The following is a 25,146-nucleotide window of genomic DNA, read 5'->3' as shown; positions in this document are numbered from 1 at the left end:
TGGCACCTGTGTGGCACCATTGGTACCGCTGGCTGATACCCAAGTCAAAGCAAACGGCGCTCTTGGTGCTCTGAACTGTTCCTCTCCCCCAGGCAGCAGGTGCCAGATGTGGTGGCTGTAAGCTGATAGCGGGATCCGTTGCTGAAAAACAATTCCAGTTTAAAAACTTGTTCCCTCAAAGACCATTCCTTTAAAACAAAGAGCGTATAATTGCTATGAGCTTTGAAAAGTGCTGAAACCTCCCTGCCCTGGAGTTTGGAGGCTGGGACAGGCAGCTGGCAGCAATCAAAGAGCTGTGAGTTAATGAGCTGCTCATCAGCTGAGCCTCATTAAGTACCTGTATAGCCTCCAGCCCAGCCAGAAGCTATCTGAAGGATACTGGTGTCTTGTTGTGGTGCTGGAGCTCCTAGGGATGAGGGTGGGGGCACTTCTGATGGTTTGGTGGATTTATAAGTTCTTAAAAAGTTTGCTGGTTTGAAAGTCCATTTTGGTTCTTGTCTGTGGGGTCCAACCGACTGAGATAAGCTTGTGATTTCTGAACACCTGTGGAAAAGGGACAGAGGAATGGGAGCTGATCCTCGGTCCTGGTACACATATGCTTATTTACAGAATTCAACAAATGATAAATGAGGTGGCTGCTGAACAGGCAGTGGTTGCAGTTCAACGTGAACCTGAGGGAAAGAAATAGAAAGTTTTAACGCACTGTGTAATTGTGCTATAAAGACTTGCTTGATTTGTAATTCTTTGACATTGTTATGGTGTCAGCAAATACAGCAATACTGCAGGATAATTCACTGTGGGGAAGAAAAAAAAAATGTTATTTTTCTTCCCCCTTCTAAGAATTGAGGCAAAACTAAGCGTGTATTTGAACTTCTCCTTTTGAAATGCTTTCCACATAACTGGCTTTACCGAAATGGAAGGGTGAATTCATAGCTTGGATGTTTCTAAAAATGTCTCTGCCAAATGTGTGCGGCTGCTATCACATGCCAAGTGGTCCAGAGCGAGCCAGGCTGGAATCTCTGGGGGCTGAGAATATCCAGGGGGCATGTGTCTGCTTGTCTGCAAATATGCTGGGCCCTTCTTTTGAAGGGGGGGGGAATTATCCAAATGTGTTTGTAACGGTGTGATCCCACCAGAAGTGAGATCTAAAGCAGATATTTTAATGAGATGTGGTGTCTTTTTGATTCTGTTTGCTGCAAAGTGCGCCAAGCCCTTTGTGTAATTGGTGCCCGAGTGCTTGTTGTGCTTTGCCCCTCCAGGTGGGTGACAGTTCTCCAAACCAGCAGCAGGTGCAGCGTGCCGAAGGCACTCGGCTCTACCAAAGCAGCGCGGCTGCTCCTGATGCCCCGTCGTGCAAGTGCCAAGTATCCTCAATGGGTTTCTTCTAGTTGCTGACATCAATACAGTTCTTTCTCCGAGGATAGCTGTTGAGAGAAGGACCAAAGCTCCAAAACGTAATGCTTTTCATAGAGCTGGAAGTTTGCTCTGGTGTTGATTGGTTTCCCTGGTTATCTGTGTTTGACGGTCACAGAACAGCAGAGGTTGGATGCGCCTCTGGAGGTGATGTTTGGATGGACCTCCAGTGGAGGAGTCGCTGCCCAGGGCCGTGTCCAAGTGGCTTTTGAAGCCCTCCAAGGAGGGAGACCCTACAAGTTCTCTGGTCAAACGGCGCCAGTGCTCAGTCACCTGCCCAGCAAAGAAATGCTTCCTTGTGTTCAGATGGATCCTCTTGTGTTCTAGTTTGTGCCCCGTGCCTCTTGTCCTGGCACTGGGCACCGCTAAAAAGAGCCTGGCTCTGTCCTCTGTGCACCCTTCCTTCAGATATTCATGTATGTTTATAAGATCTTCCTGACCCCTCTATTTTCCAGCCTGAAGAGCCACAACTCTTTCAGCCCACATTCGGTCCTTATTTGTACCACGAAGTAAGGTATTTTTTATACTATGAAAAACAAGCTCAGCTTAAGAGGTGGATAGAGCCTGTGTTATAGTTGGAATTTTAGCATAATATTCACCTTCCTAATGCAGCTGTTAATGGTATCATCAAACGTTTTTCAATCATGTACGTTTCTAGGCATGCTTTGTAAGGAGTAATGGGATTAGTTGATGACAATGTAATCTTGCCAAGACTTGATGGCTGCAGGATTTCTCATGATATGTAGAGAAACAGGAAGGTTAACTGAACCTAAAATGCTCGCAGGTAGTGAAGGCAGACTTCTCATGCTCCTTTCCAGTTATACTGCGGTATCTGGAGCACTGTCGTCTTTCTAGTTGCATTTCACACTGTGAATGTCTTTGACTCGTGGACTAATTGCAGCTGGGAAGTGCAGAACCAGCTCTTGCTCCGTCTGCTCTCTCTGCACTGGTCCCACTGTGCTGTCAGGTTTTTGGCTGAATGAGTGCATCCAGGGGCTCTTGCGTCATTTCACTGCTATCTAAATGGGTAGCGAGGATCTGAGTAACAAAGGTCTGGTTTCGTTCTTATGTTCTGAATAAGGCTAAATCTACAGACGCCCTGATTAATAAGGGCACATCCGTAAGGACCTAGTTTTTAGAAAGAATATTTCTTAGTCCAGTTTCACTTAGACTGTTTCCATGGTATGTTTAGCCACTTTTTGCCATTGCTATCCCATCTGGATAAGTAGGAAGTCTCTTAGATTTACGTGCTTTTTTGCTACTTTAATGAACTTAGTTCTTTTTATCATCAGAGGTGACCTGTTTTTCTGATCTAGTTCTTCTTGATAGGTGACTGAGTTTTTCTGAAGGATGCTTATTCCTACGCTTCAATTACAAGTTGAACGATGTTGCAGCTCTCGATAAGCTCCTTCCTTAGTATGTTAATTCTGGTGCTGCATGTAAATGGGTTTCATGCAACTGGTAGCCGAGGGGAATGGCATGCTTCCAGCACAGACCTCGGGTACTACTGCGAAGGAGAGGTGCAATAAATACCGGTCTCACTGCTCATGAAGCGATGAGTATCGGATGCCAAAGCGCTGGGTAAATCATGAGTCTTATGCAGCCCTGCAAAGTCACTAAAAACAATTTTGTAGGGGTTGTGAGAAGTAAACCTGGTGAAGGGCTCTCCCTGGGGTGCCGTGGCACCTCAGCATCACGTAGAGCACCGCGGTCTCGTCCTTCCAATTGGGCTTCCCTTTATTTTTAAACCTGCAGCGTGAGACCGATCAGATGCTATCGCTGCTGACCTTTGTCTCCTGCCGCAGCGGCGGAGCTGACTCGCGCGTCCCGCTTATCTCCCTTCTCCGAGGCTGCCAGGCAGGGTCGCGGGCTGTGCCGCCGTCCTGCGAGCCGCTTTGCCCTGCGTTTGGTGTCAGTTTCTGCATGAAAGGAAAATGCCACTCGGCTGCTCTGAGCCTGGCCTGGTGATAATGCTGCGTGCGTCCCTCCGCTCCCGCGATAAGCGCCCAAAGGGCAGGCAGGGAGAACGTCTCCGCGGGGATCAGCGCACACCAGGCCCTATAGATAGAACCACATATATATAGAACAACATGAAAGCTTTTTGCTTGCTTCTTTTCAACAGCGTGCTGGCTACGTATCGCGTGCAGGGACGCTTTCGGACCTGACCCCTGCAGGGGTCTGCTCTCGCTGTGCCCGCCAGGTCCTCGCTCTGCGTCGTCCCAACGGGAACGCAGATTTGAAACTGAAACCCGCGGCCCCTGCAGAGTGTTGTTTTGTGGTCCTGATAAACGAGCGGAGAGGTGGATTGGTTTCCCTTTATCTTCAAAAAGGACAGCGGGGGAAAAAATTTCTGTTTGGATTATTGGCTTTTTGTAGGTGTCACCCAACTCCCCAGCAGTTGTTGCTGCTGCTGATCTGAGATAACTCTGTCAGTGGCATCTAGGTGCTGACATTATTGCTAGCTGGTCTGAAATGGAGATAAGATTTTCTATATTGAGTAAGGCTATTGATCCAGTTGGCCTCCTATCCCATGGCTGATAATAGTAAATACTTAATGCATCCAAGAGAAGCGAGCCTTGCCTTCATCTGAGTTTGTGCTCCGATACAATGCTGCGTATTTGGGATTAAACAAATGAATTCCTTTCTGAGCCGTGTTCGACAAAGCATTTTTCTTTTGTTTCTTATCGTTTGGATATATAATTGTGTGTGCTGCCGAAGATGTTAATGTTACTCACGTTAGTTTAAATGTCAGAGAGTATATTTGAAAATAGCTGAAGCACAAATGCAGGTAGCTCAATGCGAGTAGTTTGACGCCAGCAACTCCCAGCTTTCAGTTAGCGACTGCTTTGTGCCAGTAAGCTGTCTGCTTCTTCAAAACCAGCCACAAAAGGAGGGGAGGGGATTTCTTTGTGCTGATTCTTTTTTAAATAGTTTTGTCTTTGTACTGGTATCTGTTATTCCTAAATAGCAGACTTTGACCCAAACTTAGCTCCTGATCTCCCACAGACCTAACAATAAATAGCTCTGTAGGCAATTAGAGAATATTCGCAATGAAATGCAGAATGGGAATTCGCTTTTGGTCAAAACTGCATGTCAATTAATTTCTGTAAAGATGTATGTGGATGTTCATGTTTACGTACCACAACAAGAGCTTTTGGTGTTACTGCCTTGTGAAAAGCACGTTAAATTACCGCTGTTAGAGGAATCTGCAAATGTTAGTGAGCTTTAAGAGAGAAATCGCCAGCAGAGTATAGTACCTAAAACATCCAACAGTAAATACGGAATGCTCCTTTCGGGAAGGGGGCAAAAAAACCAAAACCTTCTGTGTTTATTTATAAACTTTGATTAAGACTTCGCTTTGGCAGAGCTATTTTGGGGGATTGAAGCCGACGTTAACAGCCCTTTCCACACTGACCTATGATGTGTAAGGCATGGGATTGTGTTGTAGTAGAAACCAGACCCTTATTGTTAATTAACATCCCAGTGTTATGAAGTACCTTGTCCATGACCCAGTGGAAGAAAAAACTCCCCCAGGTAAGTGGAGCCGCTCAGTATCTCTTGCAGTCCGTGCACACCTCCGACTCGCTGCAGCTTGCTCCAGAAATGCGCTCATCAGCCCCAGGTGCTGCTGGTGACAAATAACATTTTCTTTGCCTTTGTACACTAGGGCATTAGATGGGGTGTTTCAATTCACGATCAATTATTTTTAACTGAAGAATGATAGCCCTGTGTCTAAATTATCTCAGGGCTTAATTCACATCAGTTAAACCTTTTCAGAGGCTTATTAAAATTCCTTAAGTGTGTCCAACTTATCAGCAGTTGAGTGTCGATGGCATTGTACAAATGTTGCTATTGGAAATAACTGAAGTTTTGTTTGACGCTATTAGTCCCATATATACATATTGCGCCTGTGACTATTAATACTACTTAGTACTTACATGACTCCTTTCATCTGGCGATCGGGAGGCATTGCCCGGGGAGGCCAGCATCGTTCTCCCCTTTCTAAATATGGGAAAACCGTCGCGTCCGGCGGCTGTCTCGTACCGGGGTTTGACTTCTCCCACCGAATGCTGCCCGACTTGGCTCCCTGTCTGCCCTGCTGGGTTTTAATGAGACTTCATCTCATTAGGTGTAGCACCTGGGCACTGCTGTTTTCTGTCTGCATGAGCACGGGGCAATGGCGTGGCTCCTGCAGCAAGGCCCCCACAATGAAGGAAGACGGATGGATGGATACAGATGAAGGAAGGGAGGAGGTGGTACTGGGCTGTGCAGAAAACAGTTGCAGCAGTTGCTGACCTGTTTCAGAGCAGAGAGAAGTTTGAAAGGAGGTTGGAAAGGTTTCTGATGGGGAGAAGGCAGTGTGGCTGGTTCCAGAGCACCCCTGTGCTGGCAGGAAATGTGGAGAAGCTCAAAGAGGCTTGTCTGAAGTTCTCATCAGAGCCTGGCGTTGACATCTTGATACTGAGAGAGAGAGGATGAAAAAGGGAGGGACAGTCTCTGAAAGGCCTCCAGTGCCACTAGCTCAGTTTTCCCATGCTAATCTCCAGCAGCGGGGAGGAAGGAAAAGTCCTAATTGTCGAATAAAAAAGGGGCTACCTGTCTGGCATAGGATGCAGCTGCTGGAGTGTGGGTTGCCAATGTGAATTTATAGACCGATATCCAGTCGGAACTGCCTGGGTTAGTGATCTTACGCGGTTCTCCCTGCTCTCTATTTTTTTTCCCTCTCCTGCAATGCCAATACCCAGTTCCTGTTCCGCTCAGGCAGGTTTGCGTTTACACGGGTCTGGGTTTGCCTCTTACTGAGCTCGTAGGAGGCCGCCTTCTGACTCGGGGATCGTTCATCCCAGAAACCACTAGGTCGCACTGTGAAATAAAGTTCTGCTGAGCCCTGCACCGCCTCAGCACTCGCCTCCCCAGCTGCGCCTCCTCGGAACAAAGCGAAGACCGATTCCGTCAGGTTGAATTTCAACATAAAGGAGTCGATGCTCGATATAATAGAGTTAAGGGCGGTTTTGAAACGCCCTGCCTTTGGGCAGGGAGAAACCAGCCGTGATACATGCTGCTGTATATGCTCTTAGATGTTTTGGGGCACTATTCAGCAAAATACTTGTGTGTGCCCACTCTGGGTACGTGAGTGAGCTGCCTGCTTGTGTTGGTGAAGCAGAGCAGAGGCTCGCGCAGACGAAAGCCCCCCTTCGCACACACTGAGGCGTTCTGCTTTCAGTGCTAACCATCACTCAGAAGCACAATGAACTGCAACGCAGATGCTACAAGTATTTCCAAAACGAGTAATCTTTGGGCTTTGGCAACAGCTGCATATTTTAACTGAGGTGTGCTGCACCCAGATATATGGCATATTATTCTCATAATAAGCTTTTTTGATCTATTGGAATATAACTTCCAATTTTTCTATGTAGAATTTATGGAAAAAAAAGATAGCTTGCAGCTTGGTGCTCAAAACTATTTTAAGTTAAAATGAGTTTCTTCTATCCCAATGAGATTCCTTAATTCCTATACATTTCTAATTTCCTTTGGAATATATCACAAAGGACAGTGTATTGATTTTATTATGCTAGGGGTTATTCTTCCAAGGGAACAGAGTTAGATAAAACTTGGTTTTTAATTATTGACTTGCTTTTATTAAAATTACTGCAGTTAATCCAAAGTATTTATCTGATATATTAATCCCCATGTTATTCTAAAGGTTTTTTGCCAATTTTATTTTTGAGCTTCAAGTTAGCAAGCGAACTTTGTGCATTCTGTTCAGCGCAGCTCTGTGTAGCCAACTGCATAATGGCTCGTGCACGCTTGTGTTACAGTTAGCTGCTGGGTATTTATGCGGGACTGCATCGGGACCATATCGCTGCTTTTTAAAATTAGAACTTGCTCTGACGGCCGCAGGGAGAGGAGCCGTGATAAAGGGATCGAGCATCGTGCTCTGCAGTAACTGCCGGCCTTGGATGCTTGAGCTCCAGGAACACTGAGCCACCACTGCTGGAGAAGCTTGCCTGCTCCTTGGCTGCAGGGCTTGTGATCGCACCCGACTGGTGTCAAATGCTTTGGAAAACTTTAGCGTCAGCCTTTGCTGAGGAGCTGGAAATAAGGAGCAGGAAATTATTTTCCTGTATCTGCCGCACCTCGTGTAACAGCTTTTCCATCTGCAAAGTAATTACGTTCCCAAAAGTATTTCTTGAATCAGTCATAACCCAGGACTGCTAGGGAAATAAGGTGACCAAAAAGGACTGTGTTTACACAGTCTTTCATCTTGCGTAAGCCAAAGATATCCCAATTTAAGCTGAAACAAATGCCCTTATTCTGAATGGGTTGTTTTCACCTTTTTTTTAATATGTTTGGCCACCGAGGCTTACAGGAAACTAACATTTTGGCATCACCTGTTGCTCTGGCTGTGTCTGTGAGTGCTTGCTGGGCGGTTGCTCTACCTTATCTGGTTACGTCTGTAACATCTGCAAATAAGTTATGTGGTATTCTCATCCCCCTGAGGATTTATGGTGACCTTAATCGTTGGATCAGTACCCTTCTGACACCTGTAGATCAACATAAACTTGACCCTTGGTCTTGACAAATCTATCACCGCAATGCCCTATTTTTTTTAAGCATCCCCATTGCTGGGAGCTGGACGGAAGCGATGATGGTGGCGGGGAAGCCCTGCACCCGTCTCAAGGTCAGAAGTCAAAATGATAAAGGGTGGGTCTGTGGTACCCGGGTGTAGCCATGGGGGAGCCTTTAGGGAAGGCTCCTCTGCGCTTGTGGGGTGCAGCCAGCCCCCCGGTGGGGCCCAGCGAGCTGCTGGCCCTGTGGGGCATCCCGTGGCCTGGGGAAAGCCAGCTCTGAGCCCTGCCTGTGCTCACAGGTGTGTGTTCCTGTTGCACTGTTAGAGCTGGCTGGTGGCTGGAGGAAGAGCTCTGTAAAACGCCACATTCGGTGAAAGCTGTTTCCCCTTCTAGGGGTCTTGCTGATAAGATGGGATGTGCTGCCTTAAAAAGCTGCTGGTTGTGCTCATCCTATCTTTAGCTCGGGTCATCAAAAAGTGTTTTCTCTTTTGAAAAGTCAGTTCCTCTTCGTGCAAGGCTTCCCTACGCTCGCCCCCAGCCCCATCCATTTTTCCATCCATTTAGCATGCAAGTTAATCCCTGCTCCAAAGCAGAAATTTGTCTGTGTCTTTTCAGGCTGCCCGTGTTCAGTAGGCAATGGAGGACCTTGTTCCTCACCTGAACCATCTGCCGCTGTTTGCAGGACTGTACGTGAGGTTAGATGACCCCCACAAGATTCTGCATGGAGCTTTAGGGCTAGAATTTAAATAGGGTCTTCCCAATTTCAAGATCTCACCAACTTTGAGCTTACTGAAAAAAAAGCAAGACCACAAGAAATGTGCATACTACATAACAGGCATAAATAAGGAGCACCCTGCACAACAGCTACTCACTGCAAGACTGTTTTCAGAGTGATTATTCTTTATCCCTGAAAGTTTTCCACAACATGTCAGTGACTCAAATTCTGAAGCTGTTTCCTTTCTTAAGGAAAAATAATATAAAATTCCTGTAACCCACACTGTTTTCTCAACTGATTCTGAATCTCCTCTAAATAGTTTTATTTTTCCTCGGAAGGTGGGTGTCGTGCTGGTATCCTGCTTGATACAACAGGAATGGCATCAGGATGTTTGTAGAGGATGACGCTCTTCAACTGACACACAATCTGCAAAATTTATTTCACCTAAATAGTATTTCACCAGGAAAAAAAAAAGACTGTAAGTGGGGAACTAATTGTTTGAATGGCCTCTCGAGTCCCGGCCACCTGTACCTCAGCCTAAACTCGACTCCTGTCATTTATGCTCTTTAAGTGTGTCCCGTTGACTTCGGGATGAAAGGACTGAGTAGAGCTAATGAGTGCCAACGTCTTGATTTTTGGCTGCAGTTGGGAACAGCTGCGTGTAGGGAAGGAACCTGCCCAGCAAATGAAAGGAATGGCCATCTGGGAGGCAGGGGGAGGAGGAGATAGGAGGCATTTCCTTCTGCTCTGCAGTTAGTCAGGCTCTCTGCCTTTCAGGACAAATCTTGGAGGGCCAGCTTGGCTTTCTGCAGAAGAAAGAATCTTTAAATACATTAATTTTGCATTTGTAGTAAGGGTGTGTCTTACTACCGGGGGCAAATAATTGCCTGACTCTTAGAAACCTCTCTCCTGTTTCGGTTTTATGCTGAGATTTGAATGGATCTACCCCCGATTTACCTTTTTACCTGAGACAAGTTGAGCATAATGATATTGACCCTCACCTGAAGAGTGTCTTGTGTCACCACAACTCCGACTGTGGCTTTTCTGTGCTGCAAAAGCTGAAAAAGTTACTCAAACTTAAGCTTGGATCTGAATTACATGATGCTTAGGAACATGTCTGTATTCTGCCTTTGCTTTGGTAGCCTATTTGCTCTGTCTTCAGCTTAAGGCCAAAACTCTTGATGGTCCAGCATGGTATTTTCCTCGTTATGATTTCTTGTCCCTTCTCTGAGTAAATAAAAGAGCAGGATGATACCTAATACCCAACATAGCTATCCTTGCAACAAGGCTTGTGTAACTTCTGTTGTGACCAAGAAGCCCAGCAAATCTAAGGTATTGGAGAAGAGACCTTCTGTATCATGGTAACGATGGGTTTTTATGGTATTTATGAATTGTAGAAAGGTGGAGTAAGGGTAACACTGATGAAGCCTGGGTACAACAGGGCAAACCATAGAACTGTCATCCTCTGTGGAACAATGAGGGAAGCTCTGGGTGTGTAAAAAGGAAGGGGGGAAAAAACGCCAACATTTCTACTTACCAACGTTTTTGTGGAATGTAAGATAAGTTAGTTTGGCACCAAGCTAATTCTTTTGTTCAGAAATGTTCACTCTACCAGAGCTTAACCACTGGTTCAGGAGCTGTGGTGTTAAAATTTGGGGGTTTGCCTCTAACTCTGATCTGAGCGATTTGAGTTAAATCCCCCTAACCCTGATGTGCCATCTCAGCAACGTGTAAATGGTGATCCCAGTAGTTTGCAGGGCGGGTGGTGCTCAGCTGAGTAACACTGGGGTGTGTAGTGGTTTAAAATGCCACATTAAAAGAACTGAAGCAGTATTGATTATTGGTTTCTAATGGGTTCTAAAATAGATGCTTGGTGGCTGTAGCTGCCAGCTCTTGTGGGTGCCCCGCTGATCCCCCCCCCCTTGCAGCATGGATTGCTGCTGCACAGGTTGGTTTCAGCACGTGTAATCTGGACCTGCACGGCCAAAAGGCATCCATCATCTCCTGCTGTGACCTTGTACCACCTGTCTGTCCCATGCAAGGCCAGCAATTAAAATGTAAGGTAATGAAGACAGCAAGACATGAAAGGGTTTTTCACTAGCTGATCAAAGGGGTAGAGTGCAGTGTTTTCATAACCAGTATATTGAGACCAGTAGGACTAGAAGTGTGGTTGGGAAAGAAACTAAAGATATTTGGAAATTAACCTACAAACATCCCCGTTTTGGCGTGCTGCAGAAGATGTAGTTTCCCTGTGCTCTTATTTTATTTTGTGGGAAAAGCATTAAGTACTCATTTCCACCTTGCTACCTGGGGAATAATCCTTGTGTGTATAAAAATGAAATGCTATAATATTAGTGCTGAGGACTGCCTAGGGAAACTTGGTTTCCAGTTGTAATGCCTCATTATATAAGAAGTCATTTAAATTTAAATTCTCAAGGAGAAATACCAGTGGGCTCTAAATTGGTGTCTCAGGCCTGGCTCTCAGTGCTGCTGCAGACCAGCAGCTCTTGTGGATTATTTTTTGTGCATCTAAAAGGAGAAATTAGCCCAAGGTCCCAGACAGGCATGCTGATGCCTGTGAGTGGTAGGGGAGAGATACTGCAGAACATCTCTTTTTATAGCAGCAATTCAGCTTTCCTGTTTTAAGAACTATGAGTTAGTAAAGCAAATCTTCAGCATTGCTCTAAAGGGGCTGTCCATAAAGATGTCAGCGAGGAGCTGCGTTCCCTGTGGAGGGTCTTTGTACGTTTAGTGGTGACAGCACAGGACTCTTGCAATACCCATGGATGTGCAGCGTGTGGATTACTTCCTGGGCATGCAACTGGAAAGAAAAACCCAGATATACACCATACCCCAGCGCATGTATAACAACTCCCCTAGCCCTCATAACCAGAAACAAACAGCAGCAGGACGCTAGAGCCTCAGCACGGGAGGATGCCAGAAATGCAGCCGGGTGTCAGCGTGTCCCTCCACTTCCACTCCGAGCCTCGTGTGCCGTCTGTGCTGGTATGAGGACCTTCAGCGGGATTAACCACGGCCATAAAGTGAAGCGTGTGTACTTGCGGGATGGATCTGGACCTGTCTCTGTGGTGGCGAGGGAAGCGGCAGCTGACACTGCACAATGCATAAAGCAGCACGTGGAACCTCAAGTCAACCAAGATTTATGTTTTCCTTCCCAGAAATAGCATAAATCAGCCCATTGATATCATTAGAACTGACTTGCTGGGGCCAGGCAGTACAAATTTGTTCTGGTCTTTTGCTACTTAAAAATATATAAAACTTACTTACTTGACTGAAGCACTTTTTTTGGGGGTGGGGGGGTGGTGGCCTGTTTTTTAACAGCTTCTCTTGATGACAGCCAGCCAGCACTGTGCACATGTTTGTGTGCTGCACCTCCACTGACTGCAGGGACTGCTTTGAAAGCAGCTTTTATTTCTCACAGATAGTAAGGGGTACAGAAAATCCTGGCCAGGAAGATGGGATCTGGGGGGCAATTTTTAGGAGCCAGTCCTGTGATTTATTCAAAGCCTACGCTAGAGAACAATGCAATCTATTTAGGAAACGTCTGCAGTGCTAAAATAAACTATGGTTATATTCTTGCAGTGGCAGAGTGCACCAAATCCTAGTCCCAATATGCAGAACACCTATAAAATATTTGAGAGGAAGTGTTTTTAACCCTGAAAATTAGTCATCTGCTAAACAACCAGATTTCTTGGATCCAGGACCAAAACTCTAAAAAAAGAAAAAAAAAAGTTTGTTTCCTAATAAATAATAGAGCATTTCATAGAATTTGAAGTGCTGGACAAACTTTTCTTTTCCTTCTTGCGCCTGTTAACTCTTGACCTTACCCACTCTACAGTAGCATCATTCATGCTTGTTTCTCCTTCAGCGTCGCCATCTCCACAAATAGCAATTTAGTTCCAGGACGTCTCCCCAAGACCAATAAATGCTATCCAAACCTAAGGAATAAAATCGCTTTGGCCGCTAGGAGATTCTGCCCCTTTGCGAGTTGATTTTTCTTTTGGGCAACTTCTTTTTCCAGCACATCAAACTGGGCAAGCATCGAGCACTCGCTGCAGGCCACGGGGATGAGCGCTGCACTTGTGTGGCCCCCGCTTTGTGTAGGTGCAGGGGTCTGCCTGCACTGACCCGTTTGAAAATGGGATGCCTCCGCCTGTAATGGAGCTGGGAAAACCGCACGGGTCTCCTGACGTGCAGACCTGTGTTTTAGCCATTAGCCTGTGCTGCTTTGTTGACACCAAACAAATGTTATTTTAAGCAGGGATGACTTAACTGTTTTATGGTCTTGGTGGAGTCAGTGCATCAGTTGTTCAGCACAGAGAGCTGCTTTAAGTGCGCCCTGCTTTGCTTTTCTGGATCCTCATCTCTCTTCATGGGTTTCTGTTATCTTTTCCTTTTGCTCATGTTCAGGAAAGTTTATTTTTTGTCTTATTCTGTATCTTAGTGTATTCATCAGGGCTCCATTTACACTGTTTGTATGTGATCTGCAGTTACAGCAATTCTTTCACACAAAGACAATGAAGCTCATCTATTATTTTTTACTTTAATACTGATTTCAGCCAGCCCATAGGCTCAAATGCATTTCAGGCAACAGTCTGGGGCAAGCATATGCAGTAGTGTGATGGCAATGGTAGAGATGCTTTAAAGCTGGTTGGTTAGCTGAGGGACAGCTGTACAACCTTCACTATGGTAAGAATCAACACCAGCCTAGTTCATTTGGTGCCCTTGGAGATACTTTTCTGCTCAGTGCCTTCTGAGGACTAACCGATGAGCTGCAGTGGGAAGGGAGGAGAGGGGACTTTGAGATCCTTAAAGATCCTGTGTTGGTATCCAGAAAGGAAAAAAATCAGTGTGGGTCAATGCATGGCGGAAGAAGCGGTAATGATGAGACCACTGCTGGAGGCAGGCTTGAAGTTTGTTCTAAAATAACAAAGCAATATGTTTTTGGGGGGGGGGGGGGGGGGGGGAAACACCACAGTTGCCTGTGGCATGGAAGTGAACTAGGAAGAAGTTAGGGAAGGCCTTGTCTCTGAAGGAGGCTTTCTTAGTGAACGATGCTCTGGAGAGGCAGTGCTACAAATGACTGCAGGAGACAGGTAATGATTTGCAAGTAATTTATTCTGTGTCGCTTTGCTAAACCTCGATTAATTAACTTCCACAAATGTATTGCCGGTGCTTGGTCTCCTGTTGGGAGAAGTCTCCATTTCCCTCTCTCTCTGCATAAAAACGTAGCACGAAGCTGATATTGTAGTAAATCAAGCACCCAGGAATGAAAGATCAGCCTCCAGGAATGAAAGATCAGCCTCCAGTCTGAAAGCTCCCAGTCTCCTTTTCTCACTCTGGAGACAATGAGGAATAGCATTTTAAAGGTGTTGATTCTTCTTAATAATCCCCGTTAACAAGAAATCACTTACTGCTGATATTGATCTAAACTGTTGTCAGTGAGATGAATTAGGAGCAGGGGCAGGGGAGAGAGGGCTGTTGATCTGTTGTTTTCCTGCTGGGCTCCTCCAGCACACTTTGGCTGATTCCTGCCAGGACCAAACCTTGTTTTGTGACTCCACGGAGTAACTTTGTGTGAAAGCTCCCAGAACTCAAGGAATAAGATTCTGGCCACAGATGCACTCTAGGAATTGTAGGGGTGTTATTTAGGAAAAACAATTACCTCAATTTCTAGAAAACTGCCAGAGACAAGGGATTTGGTATCAGTCCCTTACAGCTGACGTGTTTATTTGTTATTTTTGTTCCTTTACAAGTTGTATGAATTCCAGATAGTTTGTGTAAACCCACCGTACACAATATGTCTGAAGAGAAGTGGTGCTGGGCTGCACTCCCGTTACCTTCGGGTGGAGCTGGGGGCACTGAGTTCTTCTAAATAAAGCTGGCCTAGAACGGGGGGAGGGGGAAGTGCCAGTGCCAGACCGCGCAGTTCAAAAAAGCTGAGGAAAGGGCACTGAGATCAGATCCAGGTACAAGGATTATTAAAAACCTCTGTCCTTCACCCCCTAGCATGCCCCGAAACACTGAGAGGATCTCTGATTTCAGGCTCCCTAGGGAAACATTCATACCCTGTGCTTTCCTCTGGAACGATGCTTTCTAAGCATATATATATATATTTTTTTTTTTTCATATTGCTCCAAAGACCTGGAGCCCTTCACGCTCAGGCAGAGACATGTCAGGTTTGATGCGTTCAGTTTTTGTAAGCAGCTGAGAGGACTGGACTTGTGTGAGGGCGTGCCGTGGTGTGTGCCGACAGCCTCGGTGCCTTCAAAATCCCAGGGAAACCTTTTTCCACCGCTCAACCCTGTTGGCCACACCGGCTCTGGAGGCTGCTCTTGCAGGAGGCGAGCCAGACCCGACAGAGCAGAACTAGCAGCGATGGGGTGCTTGAGCACATGAACACCGTGAGTGCCCTGTGGCTGAAATCAGCACGTTGGGGGTTAATTCCTAATGAGCATTAATTCTATCCAGCTTCCCCCATATCCACCTAACGAGAGGTCTTTAACCACGCCTTGCTCTGCGGCTGCTGGAGCAGGGCTGCGGTGCTGTGCTCGCCTTCGGCCAGCTGCTGCTCTGTCCCCTGCCTGCATCATGTTCAGAGCCGGCTCCAAAGCTCCGGCTGCTGTTCCAGGGCCCCGTCTTATCCTGCCGTGCATCTGCTCGTGATGCAATTCCCGCGGGGATGGGGAAGCGTGGGGAGGAGAGGAGCGTGTGAGGGGCTGCGCATCCATCCCGTGCAAGAACGAGCACAGGGCAGTCCTGGAAGCTGGACCTGAAAGTGGTGTCCAGAACTGCCCTTCAGAGTAACGGCAGGCCAGATCCCAGCGGACAGCTGGATTCCCTGATAGCTGCGCTGCTGAGATAGGGCTGGGGGAAAATAAATTTGAAGAAATGACCACGTGTGAGGAAGGGAAAAGATGTCTGGACTATGTGGAAGTGAGAGGGGTGCTGTAGACCGCTTCATAAAGGGCCAGCCTCTGAACAGCAGAGAGTCGCATCGTAGCTGGTCTCGATGCTTTCCCTCATGTTAACTCAGGACTTGTCCTCATCGCCTGAGGGCTCCCTGTCAGCTCTGATCCTGGCCAAGCTCTGCAGCAGGGGACTCTGACTGCAGACGATGCCAGCAGCCTTGAGCCAGGCAGTAACGCTGTGCGTGCCTTATCGATAACTGAGGCACAGAACTGCCAGTGCCCCACGGCATGGCAGAGTTTAAACCTGGCTCCCTCCCGTGCTCCCTCCCTGCGGCTCTCGGGAAGGCAGACACCTCGGCTCTTTGAGCAGGCTCTTCTCTGGCTACCCTGCCATCTCTCAGCCACCCGCTGAAGTCTCAGAGTCCCTCCGCCCCACGGACTGTGTGCGAAGAAGGCCAAAGTTAAGGTGCAGCCAGCGGTCCCGGGACAGGAGAGGTTTCGTGCAGAAGTAGCCCTTTCCTCCCGGGCTGCACCGCTCTGGGGCTGGCCCCAGCTCCTGCACATTCAGGGGTGGGCAGCCGTGTGTGGGTGCTTTGGACCCTGCGGCCTGGCCCCCTTTGCTGTAACGAGCCCAGCGTCCCCCTGCCGGGTAAGTGTCCCCGAGGCAGGCTGGCCTCAGGGGGCAGAAGGCCCCCTTTGCACAGCCCCAGGCAGGTGGCCGTGCCCCATGTGGCATTAGGGGCTCCGTGAGCAGCACCCAGGACTCCTCTGCCCCTTGCAGAGAGCAGGAGGAGGTGGGAGCTCCTCGGCTGTGCCATCCCGCCTCGGGGGGCGTGGGGTTGGTCCCTTTGGGAAGGAGGGAGGGAGGCTGCAGAAGGCTTCCATTCACCAGCAGCCTTTCATCCCATGTCCCAGGGCCACAGCCACCCTGTCTCCATCCCTGTTTACTGATGGGGCCGATAGGGCCAGGACAGGAGAGGTTGCAGGTTCCCCTAATCGCCTTATCACCGGGCCGGACAATCTCAGACACTCAGAGGATGTTTTGACTGCGCCGAATTACAATGTTTGTTGTTTCTCACTCCCAATAATTGACATTTGATAGCGACTACTGTAAAGGCGGCTGAGGGGCTGGGGCTGAGCCAGGGGAGAGGCAGGGAGCAGGCGGGGGCCCTTCCCCTCCGGCAGCCCCCGAGCCCTGTGGTTTAGGGTTTGGGCTGTTCCCCCCCCCCCCCCCCCTTGCACCGCCTTTCTGTGCGAGGAAGAACTCAGGCCCCCCAGAGCCTCCCAGCGATGGGATCCGGCCGGGAGATGGGGGGGGGGGGGGACAGGGCTCGTGCACAGCAGTCCTGCCCGGGCTGGGGCTTCCAAAGCAGGTTGAAAATTATTTTTAAAAGACATTGAAAATACAAGCACCGTTTGCACTCACCAACGCGGAAATTGCTGGAATTTAGGGAGGGCTACACGGGGAGGGGTGGCAGCAGGGGGGAGCCCCAGGGGTCGGCGGGGAGCCCTAGGGGGGACCTTGGCCGTGCAATGAAGGCGGGGGACGCGCGATGAAAGCCACTCTCTTTAATGACAACTTGCTGATCTCCGTCAGCTGCTACAGCAAAGGGAAAGGCGGCGGGACGAGGAGAGGACAGTGCATTTCGGTACTAACGGACGTTTTAGTGCATAACCCTACAGGGACCGGGGGATCGGGGGGCCCTTGTTCCCCAGGGGGTCTGTCCTCGGCTGTGAGCTGACGAGAGCCCCATCAGCTGCCTGGTGAGGGGCAGCCCGGGGGGGCGCTGAGCTGGCCGGGCAGCGGTGACCGTACAGGAAGTGCAAAACTTAAACGTGGATCTCAATAATAATTAGTATAAGAGTAAAAAAAAAATAATAATTACGGGTTGTAGGGCTTGGCTCGCTGTTGTTCGGTTAGTGGGAAGGAGGCAAGCAAAACGAGCGGCTGTTTTGTAGGAAGGAAGGGGAGGAATTACCGGGACGAAGACCCCGCTGGAAGCAGGGAGCCAGAAGGGTCCGGCACGGCCGGGGGTGGGAGCAGCCCCCCAGTGCCAGCTCCAAACACCGGAGGCCTCCCCACGGAGATGGGTGCCAGGCTCCTGAGCTCCGGCGGGATGCTCCAGCGACCCGTCCTCGTCCCCCCGCAGCCCCCAAGTGTCCCGAGAGCGGCTCCCAGGCGCGGCCGAGCTCCCCCCCCGGTGTGGGGTTCCCCTGTGGGGCCGCCCTACCAGGCTCGGATCCCGTGCAACGTGGAGATGCCCGCGTTCCCCTGCGGGATGGGTGTCTGCACCGAATTCAAGTCCCCCACGCTGAAGTTCATGAAGTTGTTGCCGGCCGCCGAGGGCTGCATGGGCTGCACGGAGGGGTAGTTGCAGTTGTAGTTGGCGTTGCAGGCCGGGCTGTTGTAGTTGGGGTACGCGGGGTAGGCGTTGTAGCTATAGGGGTTAATGCTGACGTTGTAGGGCGAGCTGTAGGGAGAAGACTCCCCCAGGCAGGGCTTCCCGTCCCGCACCAGCACCGGCACGGCTATCCGCCGGGGCGGCGGGATCCCCACCATCTCGAGGGTCTGATCCTGTCTCTGCCTTTTGCATTTATACCTTCTATTCTGGAACCAAATTTTCACCTGGGTGGAGGTGAGCTTTAGGACGTTGGCTAGATGGTCTCTTTCGGGAGCCGAGAGATATTTCTGCTGCTTGAACCTTCTCTCCAGTTCGTAGACTTGGGCCTGGGAAAAGAGGACGCGAGGTTTCCTCCTCTTCCTCTGTCTGGGGCGCTCGGGATCGTCCAGGTCTCTCTTCTCCTGCTCCAGGCTCTTGTGCAGGGAGCACAGCTCTGCAGCAAAACAAACGGGCAAAGGAAAAAGAGGGGGGGGGGGGGGGGAATAAAAAAAAAGAAGGGAAGAAAAGCGGTATTAAACAACCCGTGTGTATTGAGAAAGACCCTGCAGCGCCGTCTCTTCCCCCGGCCCCACTGCTGCTGGCCTGCTCTTGTGGCAGCGGCACTGTCTCAATCACGCTTGCTCAAGTCTCAAGTACCTCTTTAAGCAATTTGTCTTTATTATTATTACTATTTTTATTATCATTATTATTCTTTTGTAAACAAGGAGGCTCCGCGCCGATTTTAGTCACGCTCGTCTCTGCCATGGCTTGGCTTTCTCGCACGTGTGCCCTTTATATCGAACCCCAGCTGCGGAGGTAGGCTCAGCAGAGCTATTGATTAGAAGTAAAACTTGTTGCCTCATTTCTCTTTGGACACGATGGAGGCCTCGGGTGTAACATTGTGCCTTTGCCTCCTGCTTTGGCAGCGAGCGTGGCTGTTGAGGGGCCAGGGGTCTGTCCCCTCCGAGGGGTTGCAGGGTCGGGGGGATGTCTGGAGGGGGGTATAGGGGATACGAGATGCTTCTCCTCCCCTCGCTTTGCTTCCTCCGAGCCCCTCGGCCGGGCAGCAGCGGGCAGCCGAGGCCGGTCGCGGTGCCTCCCGCAGCCTCCCCGCACCATCCCCGCAGCCCCGCTTCGCCTTTACCTTTCTTATCCGCCTTGGGGTCCTTGGCCGAGTCCATCTCCGCGTAGCTCTTAACGTAGTAAGGGCTGGGGAAGGCCGCCTTGCCCGGGGGAGGCTCGGGCAGCTCCTCCCGCAGGTCGGGCAGGCCGGGGGGCTCGGTGCCGAAGGCCTCCTGCTTGAAGGCGGCCAGCATGCAGGAGGGCGACGGCAGCTCCATGGGGACCAGGCCGCTCTGATGCTGCTCCAGGTTCAAAATGTCCTTGACCGAGAAAGGGGTCGTCGTCACAGGGCTAGGAAACATGGCAGAGGAGAGCGGGGCAGCGGCCGGAGCCCGGGGTCATGGAAAAGGAGGCGAGGAGCAGCCGAGGAGGAGCGGCGGTGGAGCTCGCCGAGGGGGCACATAGCATCCCCGCCAGCAGCCTCGCCTTGTGCACTGCAGGCAGGTAGGAGCGGACCATAAGGGATTGGAAGGAGGGACTAGGCACTTTTTGGGTGACTTTAGCTTTCTATTGGCCAACATTGCGGTGATGGTATGAGAGATGCAAAGTTGCATGTCACCTAATATAGTAATACATCTCCAAAACATCCCCGCTCGTTTAAAGGGGCGGCACTGTATTTATCCAGCTTTCCCTGCCGAGTTTGTTGATCCATTTAGAAAAAAAAAAATCCAGAATGGCCTAATGTGTACAAAGCCCCTATCTGATGCCATCTATCATACAGTCAGATTAAATAAACAGGCTGGGAGGAAACCATCAACCAAATATGTGCTGATTTCATTTTTTTTTTTTTTTTTAAGCGAAGGAACAGAGGTTTCGTTTTTAGCATTCTGCAATATCCGAGCGCAGGAACCAGAAAGCGGGAGGTCACTGTTGTGCGAAGGGGAAATCCGTGCTTAGGGTTCACACGCCTGCAAAAGCCAGCTGACAGAGAGCGACCCTCGGGCTCTGGAGGCCGGAACGAGGGGTGGTTTTTTTCCGCCGTTGTTCGTAAAGCTTTCGGCTCCAAACCAACATTATTTTTAAAAAAAAACCGCTGCTTGTGCCAGCGTCTGAAAACACGGGGGCCAGGGGCCGAGGGAGCAGCAAACCTCGCCGTGTCCCCAGCAGCCGGGGGCGAGCCCCGGGGGCGTTACGGCTCTTTCTTGGCTTAGGGGTGGGAGGGAAAAAAAAAAAAAAAATCCCCCTTGAACGACTTCTTTGGTGCGGGCTGCCCGGCTCCGGGAGGCTCCGAGCCCTGCGGGGCAGGGGGAGCGGAGGCCGGGGAGCGAGCGGAGGAGCCCCCGTGGATGCGGTGAGTTGGGGAGCCCTCGGCCGTGCCCTGCCGGGGAGGCTGCGGCTCTCAGGCGGCCGCCGAGGGGCAATTTGTAGGATTTGTCCCCGTGCTCCTGCCCGCAAAGCGTCCTCCTCCCGCACAACGGGGGAAAAAAGTCCTCCGAGGCGGGGAAAACCAGGGCACCTGCCCGCAGCAGCCCTCCCTGGGCAGTTTTTCCCCCGCTTCTGCTGATTTTTCTCTCCCCACGGAGAGGTTTTGCGTTTTGGGGCAATTTGGTTAAGGATTTTTTTAATTACTTTTTTTTTGCTGGCGATGCTGGGGCTTTGGGGCCGGGGCTGCAGCAGCGCTTGCAACCTCTTGCTGCAGCCTCCTGCTGCCGTCCCGGGAGCGGTTTTGTCGTGAATCGGATCCGGATTTTGTGCTGAGTATTTCGGAGGCCCGAAATATTGCCATTTATCGAGGGAGGGAGGCGGCCCAGCGGCCGTCCCGCTCCTGGCGGCTGCGCTTCCCCCGGGCTTCGCTGGGGAACGAGCCCCGAGGAGGCCGGGGCAGTTCGGGGGGGATTTTCCTCGGCTGCAGGAAAAGGGGAGAGAGAAGCGCCCTGGGAAGGTGGAGGCAGCCTCGGCAGAGCCTCCCGTGTGCCTCGGCACCCCCGCTCAGCCCCGGCCGGGTCCGTGGTGCACAGCCCGGCTGCCTTCCCGACCCCGTCGTCTCCTTTCCCTTACCCTACAAGTTTATTGGGATAGGCTCGGTAAATACCAGCATAACGGAGCGGCCTCCATCTCCCCTAAAAAACGCAGCGGCGGCTGCGGGTCCGCCTGCCTCAGGGGCTGAGAAAAACCGGCTCCAGCCCGGGGTGCTGGGGAGGCAAAACGCCCGTCCCGGCTCGGTCGCGGAGCTCGCCGAGTGGGGTGCAAAAGCCCTGCCTGCCCCGGAGCCCCCTCCCCAGCCTGCTGAGCCCCCGGGGAAGCGGCTCCGGCCCCGGCGGGGTCCGGCCCCGGCCGCCCCCGGCCCGCAGCGCATCCCCAGCGGGGCGTCCCCGGGGAGGAAGAGGAGGAGAGGAAGAGGAGCGGAGAGCCGCCGGCCACCAAACGGCCCCGAAGCGGGGCCTGGAGGGCTGGAATCACCCGGCGGCTCCCGATCGATGTGGGCCCGGCTGCAGAGGGTGGAAGTGATTAATTGAACGATAAGCCGCAGCTATCATTTGGAATGTCATTAATGCGTCGGGGAGACATTCATTGGAGACAGACAGCGTTATCTCCGCTTTATCTTCAACAATGCATCACTTTTAATACTGCAGTTTAGAAACAAATGGGGGCTTTAGCCTTAGCCCTTCTCTGCGTGTTTATATTTTTGGAAGAATCACAACTAGTGGGAGTCCCGGGCTCGGCCCCCTGATAAATGAACATTAGCACTTTTTAGAACTACTGTATCAACAAAAAGAGCTGCAGGGCCGCAATAATTGGTGAAAAAGCAAACACTCCGCAAAGAGAGGCCAGGTCTGCTCTGTGTCCGGCTGATTGATGAATAAGTCCCTGACACACAGCAGCTCACGGACTTTCCGGGTCGGGGCTCGCCACCCGCTCCCCCCTCTGCCTCTCTCCCCGGTGCTCTCCAGCTCGCTGCTCCGAGCCCGCTCCGTTTATCGTGGCGGAGCAGAGGGGCCGAGGCTCGCCCCGACAGCCGGGGCTGGCTGCGGGCGCCTCGCAGCGCCGCCCTTTATGGCCCCGCCGACCGGGCTCCGCACCCTGCAGGCGCCTCGGCTCCGGTGTCCCCGGGGCTGGCACCCACGGGACCTCCTGGCCCTCGGCAGGAAGGTGCTGGGACCCCGGGGGGCGCCGGGCATCACCGGTACCCGGCCCCCCCCCCCCGAGCTGTCCCGCACCGCTCCTGCGGTGCTTTGGGGTCGCTTTGGATTGCTCCGGGCTGAGCCTGGCCCCCGCGCCCCTTTGATTTCCCCACCCCTCGTTGCTTCTTCCCGCGCTCGTTAAATGAAATTCGTTTAAATATATGTGTATGGGTATAGAGAGAGACCTTTCCTCGCTGAAAACAAACAAACAAAAAACCCACGCAATTAGCCCCGGAGAGCACATCCTCCCTCCCCCCGAGCTTTCGACACCTCGGACTGTTTAGAGAGCGAGCTGGGGCCTTTTAAAAAGTTTTCCTCTTAATGCCGGCCGGGTAAGACGTCCAGGGCCCCCTCCCGCTCTAATTCCCGGCTATCTCCCAGGACTCTGTTTATACCTCGCCGGTAAACGCCGGGTTTTGAAACCTTGTCACTAATTGAGTGCTAACACTTCAGGTGCTATAGATTTGTTAAGAGCCGGTAGTCCCGAAATAGCCTATTAGGGTTTCGTTTGCGCGACCTGGTGCCAATCTCCCAGTTCCCCATGGGAGCCGCTGGGACCTCGGCATCCCCCGGGGCTGCCCCGGCTTGGGGAAGGGGTCGCTTCGCCCCTCCGCCTTTCTGCGGGGAAATGCGGCTTTGGAGCTGTCCAGGCGCTTCGCTCTGCCGCAGCTAAAATCGCCTCCTCGCCTCGCTCTGATTTTTTTTTGCTCGTTTTTTGCCGTAACGAAGCGCGCTTTTCCCCGCCGAGCTGCCGGCGGGGAGAGCGGCCCCGGCCTCCAGCGCCTCATCCAGGGCGTGGAACAAGGGGGAAAAAAAAAAGGGGGGGGGGGGGGGGGGAGAATTTTGACCTTTACGCCCAGGACAGCGACGAGGGCCCTTGGCGAGGGGCCGGGGCTCGCTGCGGCATCCCGGGGCCGCTGCCGTGCGCTCCGGGCGGCTGCGGCACCCGGCCCGAAAGCACCGCAGAGCCGCCCGGCTTCTTCATCCCTTCGTTTCGGGGCGATTTCCGCAAAAACCGGGCTAAAACCAGCGCGCTCCGGGGGGGTTTTGGTAGGCGCCCCCGCGGGAGCAGCGCCGGGAGGGGGGCTCGGTGGCCGCTCTTCCGTCTCCGCCGCTGACCCGGGGCAGGGTGGCCGGGGCAGGGGACTTCGGGACAGCAAAACGTATCCGTGGCTTTTCCCCTGCTGCCCTCGCTGGGCTCCGTGCCTGGAATCTGACAATTAGGCTGGCTCCTGCCCCGCGGGCGCTGGAGGTGGGCTTTCTCCCCCCCGGCTGAAGGCTGGGAGCCCGTCAGATAAACCCGAGGCTTTGCGTTTACCTCGCCTCTAACCTTCCTGCCCGGGCCGGGTTCGCTGGTGGAAGAGGGCGGCCTGGGATTTCGCCTTCCTTCCCTTCCCAGCTCCTGAGCGTTGACGCAGCGATCGCGGTTTTAATGCTGCCTCCGGTACGCGCCGCTCACCTGCGCTCGGGTAAAAGCTTAATTACGGTTAATTACAGAGGCGCCCGGTGCGTTTCCCAGGGGAGCGCGAGCAGGGCAGAAGCAATGCGGTTATTTTAGGGGCGGGAAAACCAAACGGAGAGACTTCACAAACGCAACAGCGGCTTGATCCGGGATGCTCCGGTGGCTGGTGATGGTCAAACCCGCTTTAAAAACGAAGGACCTCGCGGGCTGCCCCCGGAGCCTGCCCCGACCCCCGCAGCCTGCCCCCGGCGGAGCGGTTCCCGGGAAGGGGGGCAGCCTCCCGGCCGGGAGGATTTCAGGGGGTTTGCAGCTCGTCTGTCCTCACGGCGCTTTCCAGAGGAGATCGAGGTCTGACTGCTCGGATGCTTCCTGCTGGCCGTGCAAATCCCATCCGGCTTGGATGCGCCGGGGGGGCTGCTCCGGGCCAGGGCAGCGGGGTCCCGTTCTGACCCCCCCCCCCCCCCCGGGGCCCGTGCGCAGCCGGGAAGCGGGGAGGCACGGGTCGGAGGTGGGGAAGGAACAGGAGTGGGACACATTTAATGTGAGTTAGTGTTTGGGCTTTATTTGGCCCAAAAGGGATTTCCACCTCCCCGCCCGGGGTGCAGCCTGGAGCCACCGACCCTCCGGGCGAGCCCCTGCCCTGCGCCGAGCCGCGGAGGGGGGAGGCTGGAGCGGGCCGAGGAAAATTACAGAGCCCTGACCCCCGCCTCCGCTCCGGCGTCTCCCGGCGATGTTCCCTCGGGTCCTGCGAGGGCCCAGCCTGTGACCCACAACCGGAGAGGCGTGAAATCGGCTGCCGAAAGGGCAAGCTCCGGGGCGGGGGGGGTCCCTGTCCCCTCTGAGCCTCCCCGCCGCCCTCCAGGAGCCGGCACCGGGCTCGGGGGTTCCGCTCTTCCTCCTTGTCCCAGCACCGGGAAGGCTTCCCCGGTCCTTACCGGGCACGGCCGAGCTGTCCCGGGGGGGGTACACGGCCGGGCCGGGGCTCTCCGGTGCCCTGCGCCGTCCCCACCCGTCCCCGGGGGTCCTGCGGAGAGCAGGAATGAATTAAAGTGTGAATTAAAAAAAAAAAAAGTTGAATAAAAACGAAATAAACTCACGCTAACCTGGGACGCTCGTCCCCGCTCTTATTTTCTGCTTTACATTTAATTTTGCTTTATCCTCCCTTGCCCACCGGTGAATTTTATAAAAGGGGCAAAAAAGGGCTCCCCGCACCTGCTCGGCGGGGCCGGGCTGCGGGATTTCTGCCCCCGGGAGCAGGAATAGGGGCAGGGGCAGGGGCAGGAGCAGGCCCTCGCCCTCCAGCCGCTGTTTTTCCCGACTCGGGGGAAATAATCTGTTGGGCGCTTCCGTGGCTCTGGGGCGGTCGGTGTCTCCGGAGCGGAGGATCCCGGCACTGCTCCTCTCCCAGGGGCCCTAAATCGAAGCTC

The 25,146-nt window shown here is 52.2% G+C and overlaps 1 protein-coding gene across 1 annotated transcript; it reads right to left on the bottom strand.

Moving 5' to 3' along the window:
- Positions 1 to 13,831: 13,831 nt before the first annotated feature.
- NKX2-5 (NK2 homeobox 5) lies at positions 13,832 to 24,920 on the bottom strand. The gene is made up of 2 exons (XM_040572972.1): positions 19,158 to 24,920; positions 13,832 to 18,467 (listed from the first exon to the last, which is right to left on the bottom strand). The coding sequence occupies exons 1-2, from the start codon at positions 19,435 to 19,437 to the stop codon at positions 17,860 to 17,862; spliced, it is 888 nt and encodes a 295-aa protein (XP_040428906.1). The 5' UTR covers positions 19,438 to 24,920; the 3' UTR covers positions 13,832 to 17,859.
- Between the last annotated feature and the right edge of the window lie 226 nt (positions 24,921 to 25,146).

This window comes from Cygnus olor, chromosome 14 (genome assembly GCF_009769625.2).
Source record: "Cygnus olor isolate bCygOlo1 chromosome 14, bCygOlo1.pri.v2, whole genome shotgun sequence".
Taxonomy (NCBI): domain Eukaryota; kingdom Metazoa; phylum Chordata; class Aves; order Anseriformes; family Anatidae; genus Cygnus; species Cygnus olor.
The sequence above is the reverse complement of the archived record's forward strand: the minus strand, read 5'-3'. Positions and strand labels throughout refer to the sequence as shown.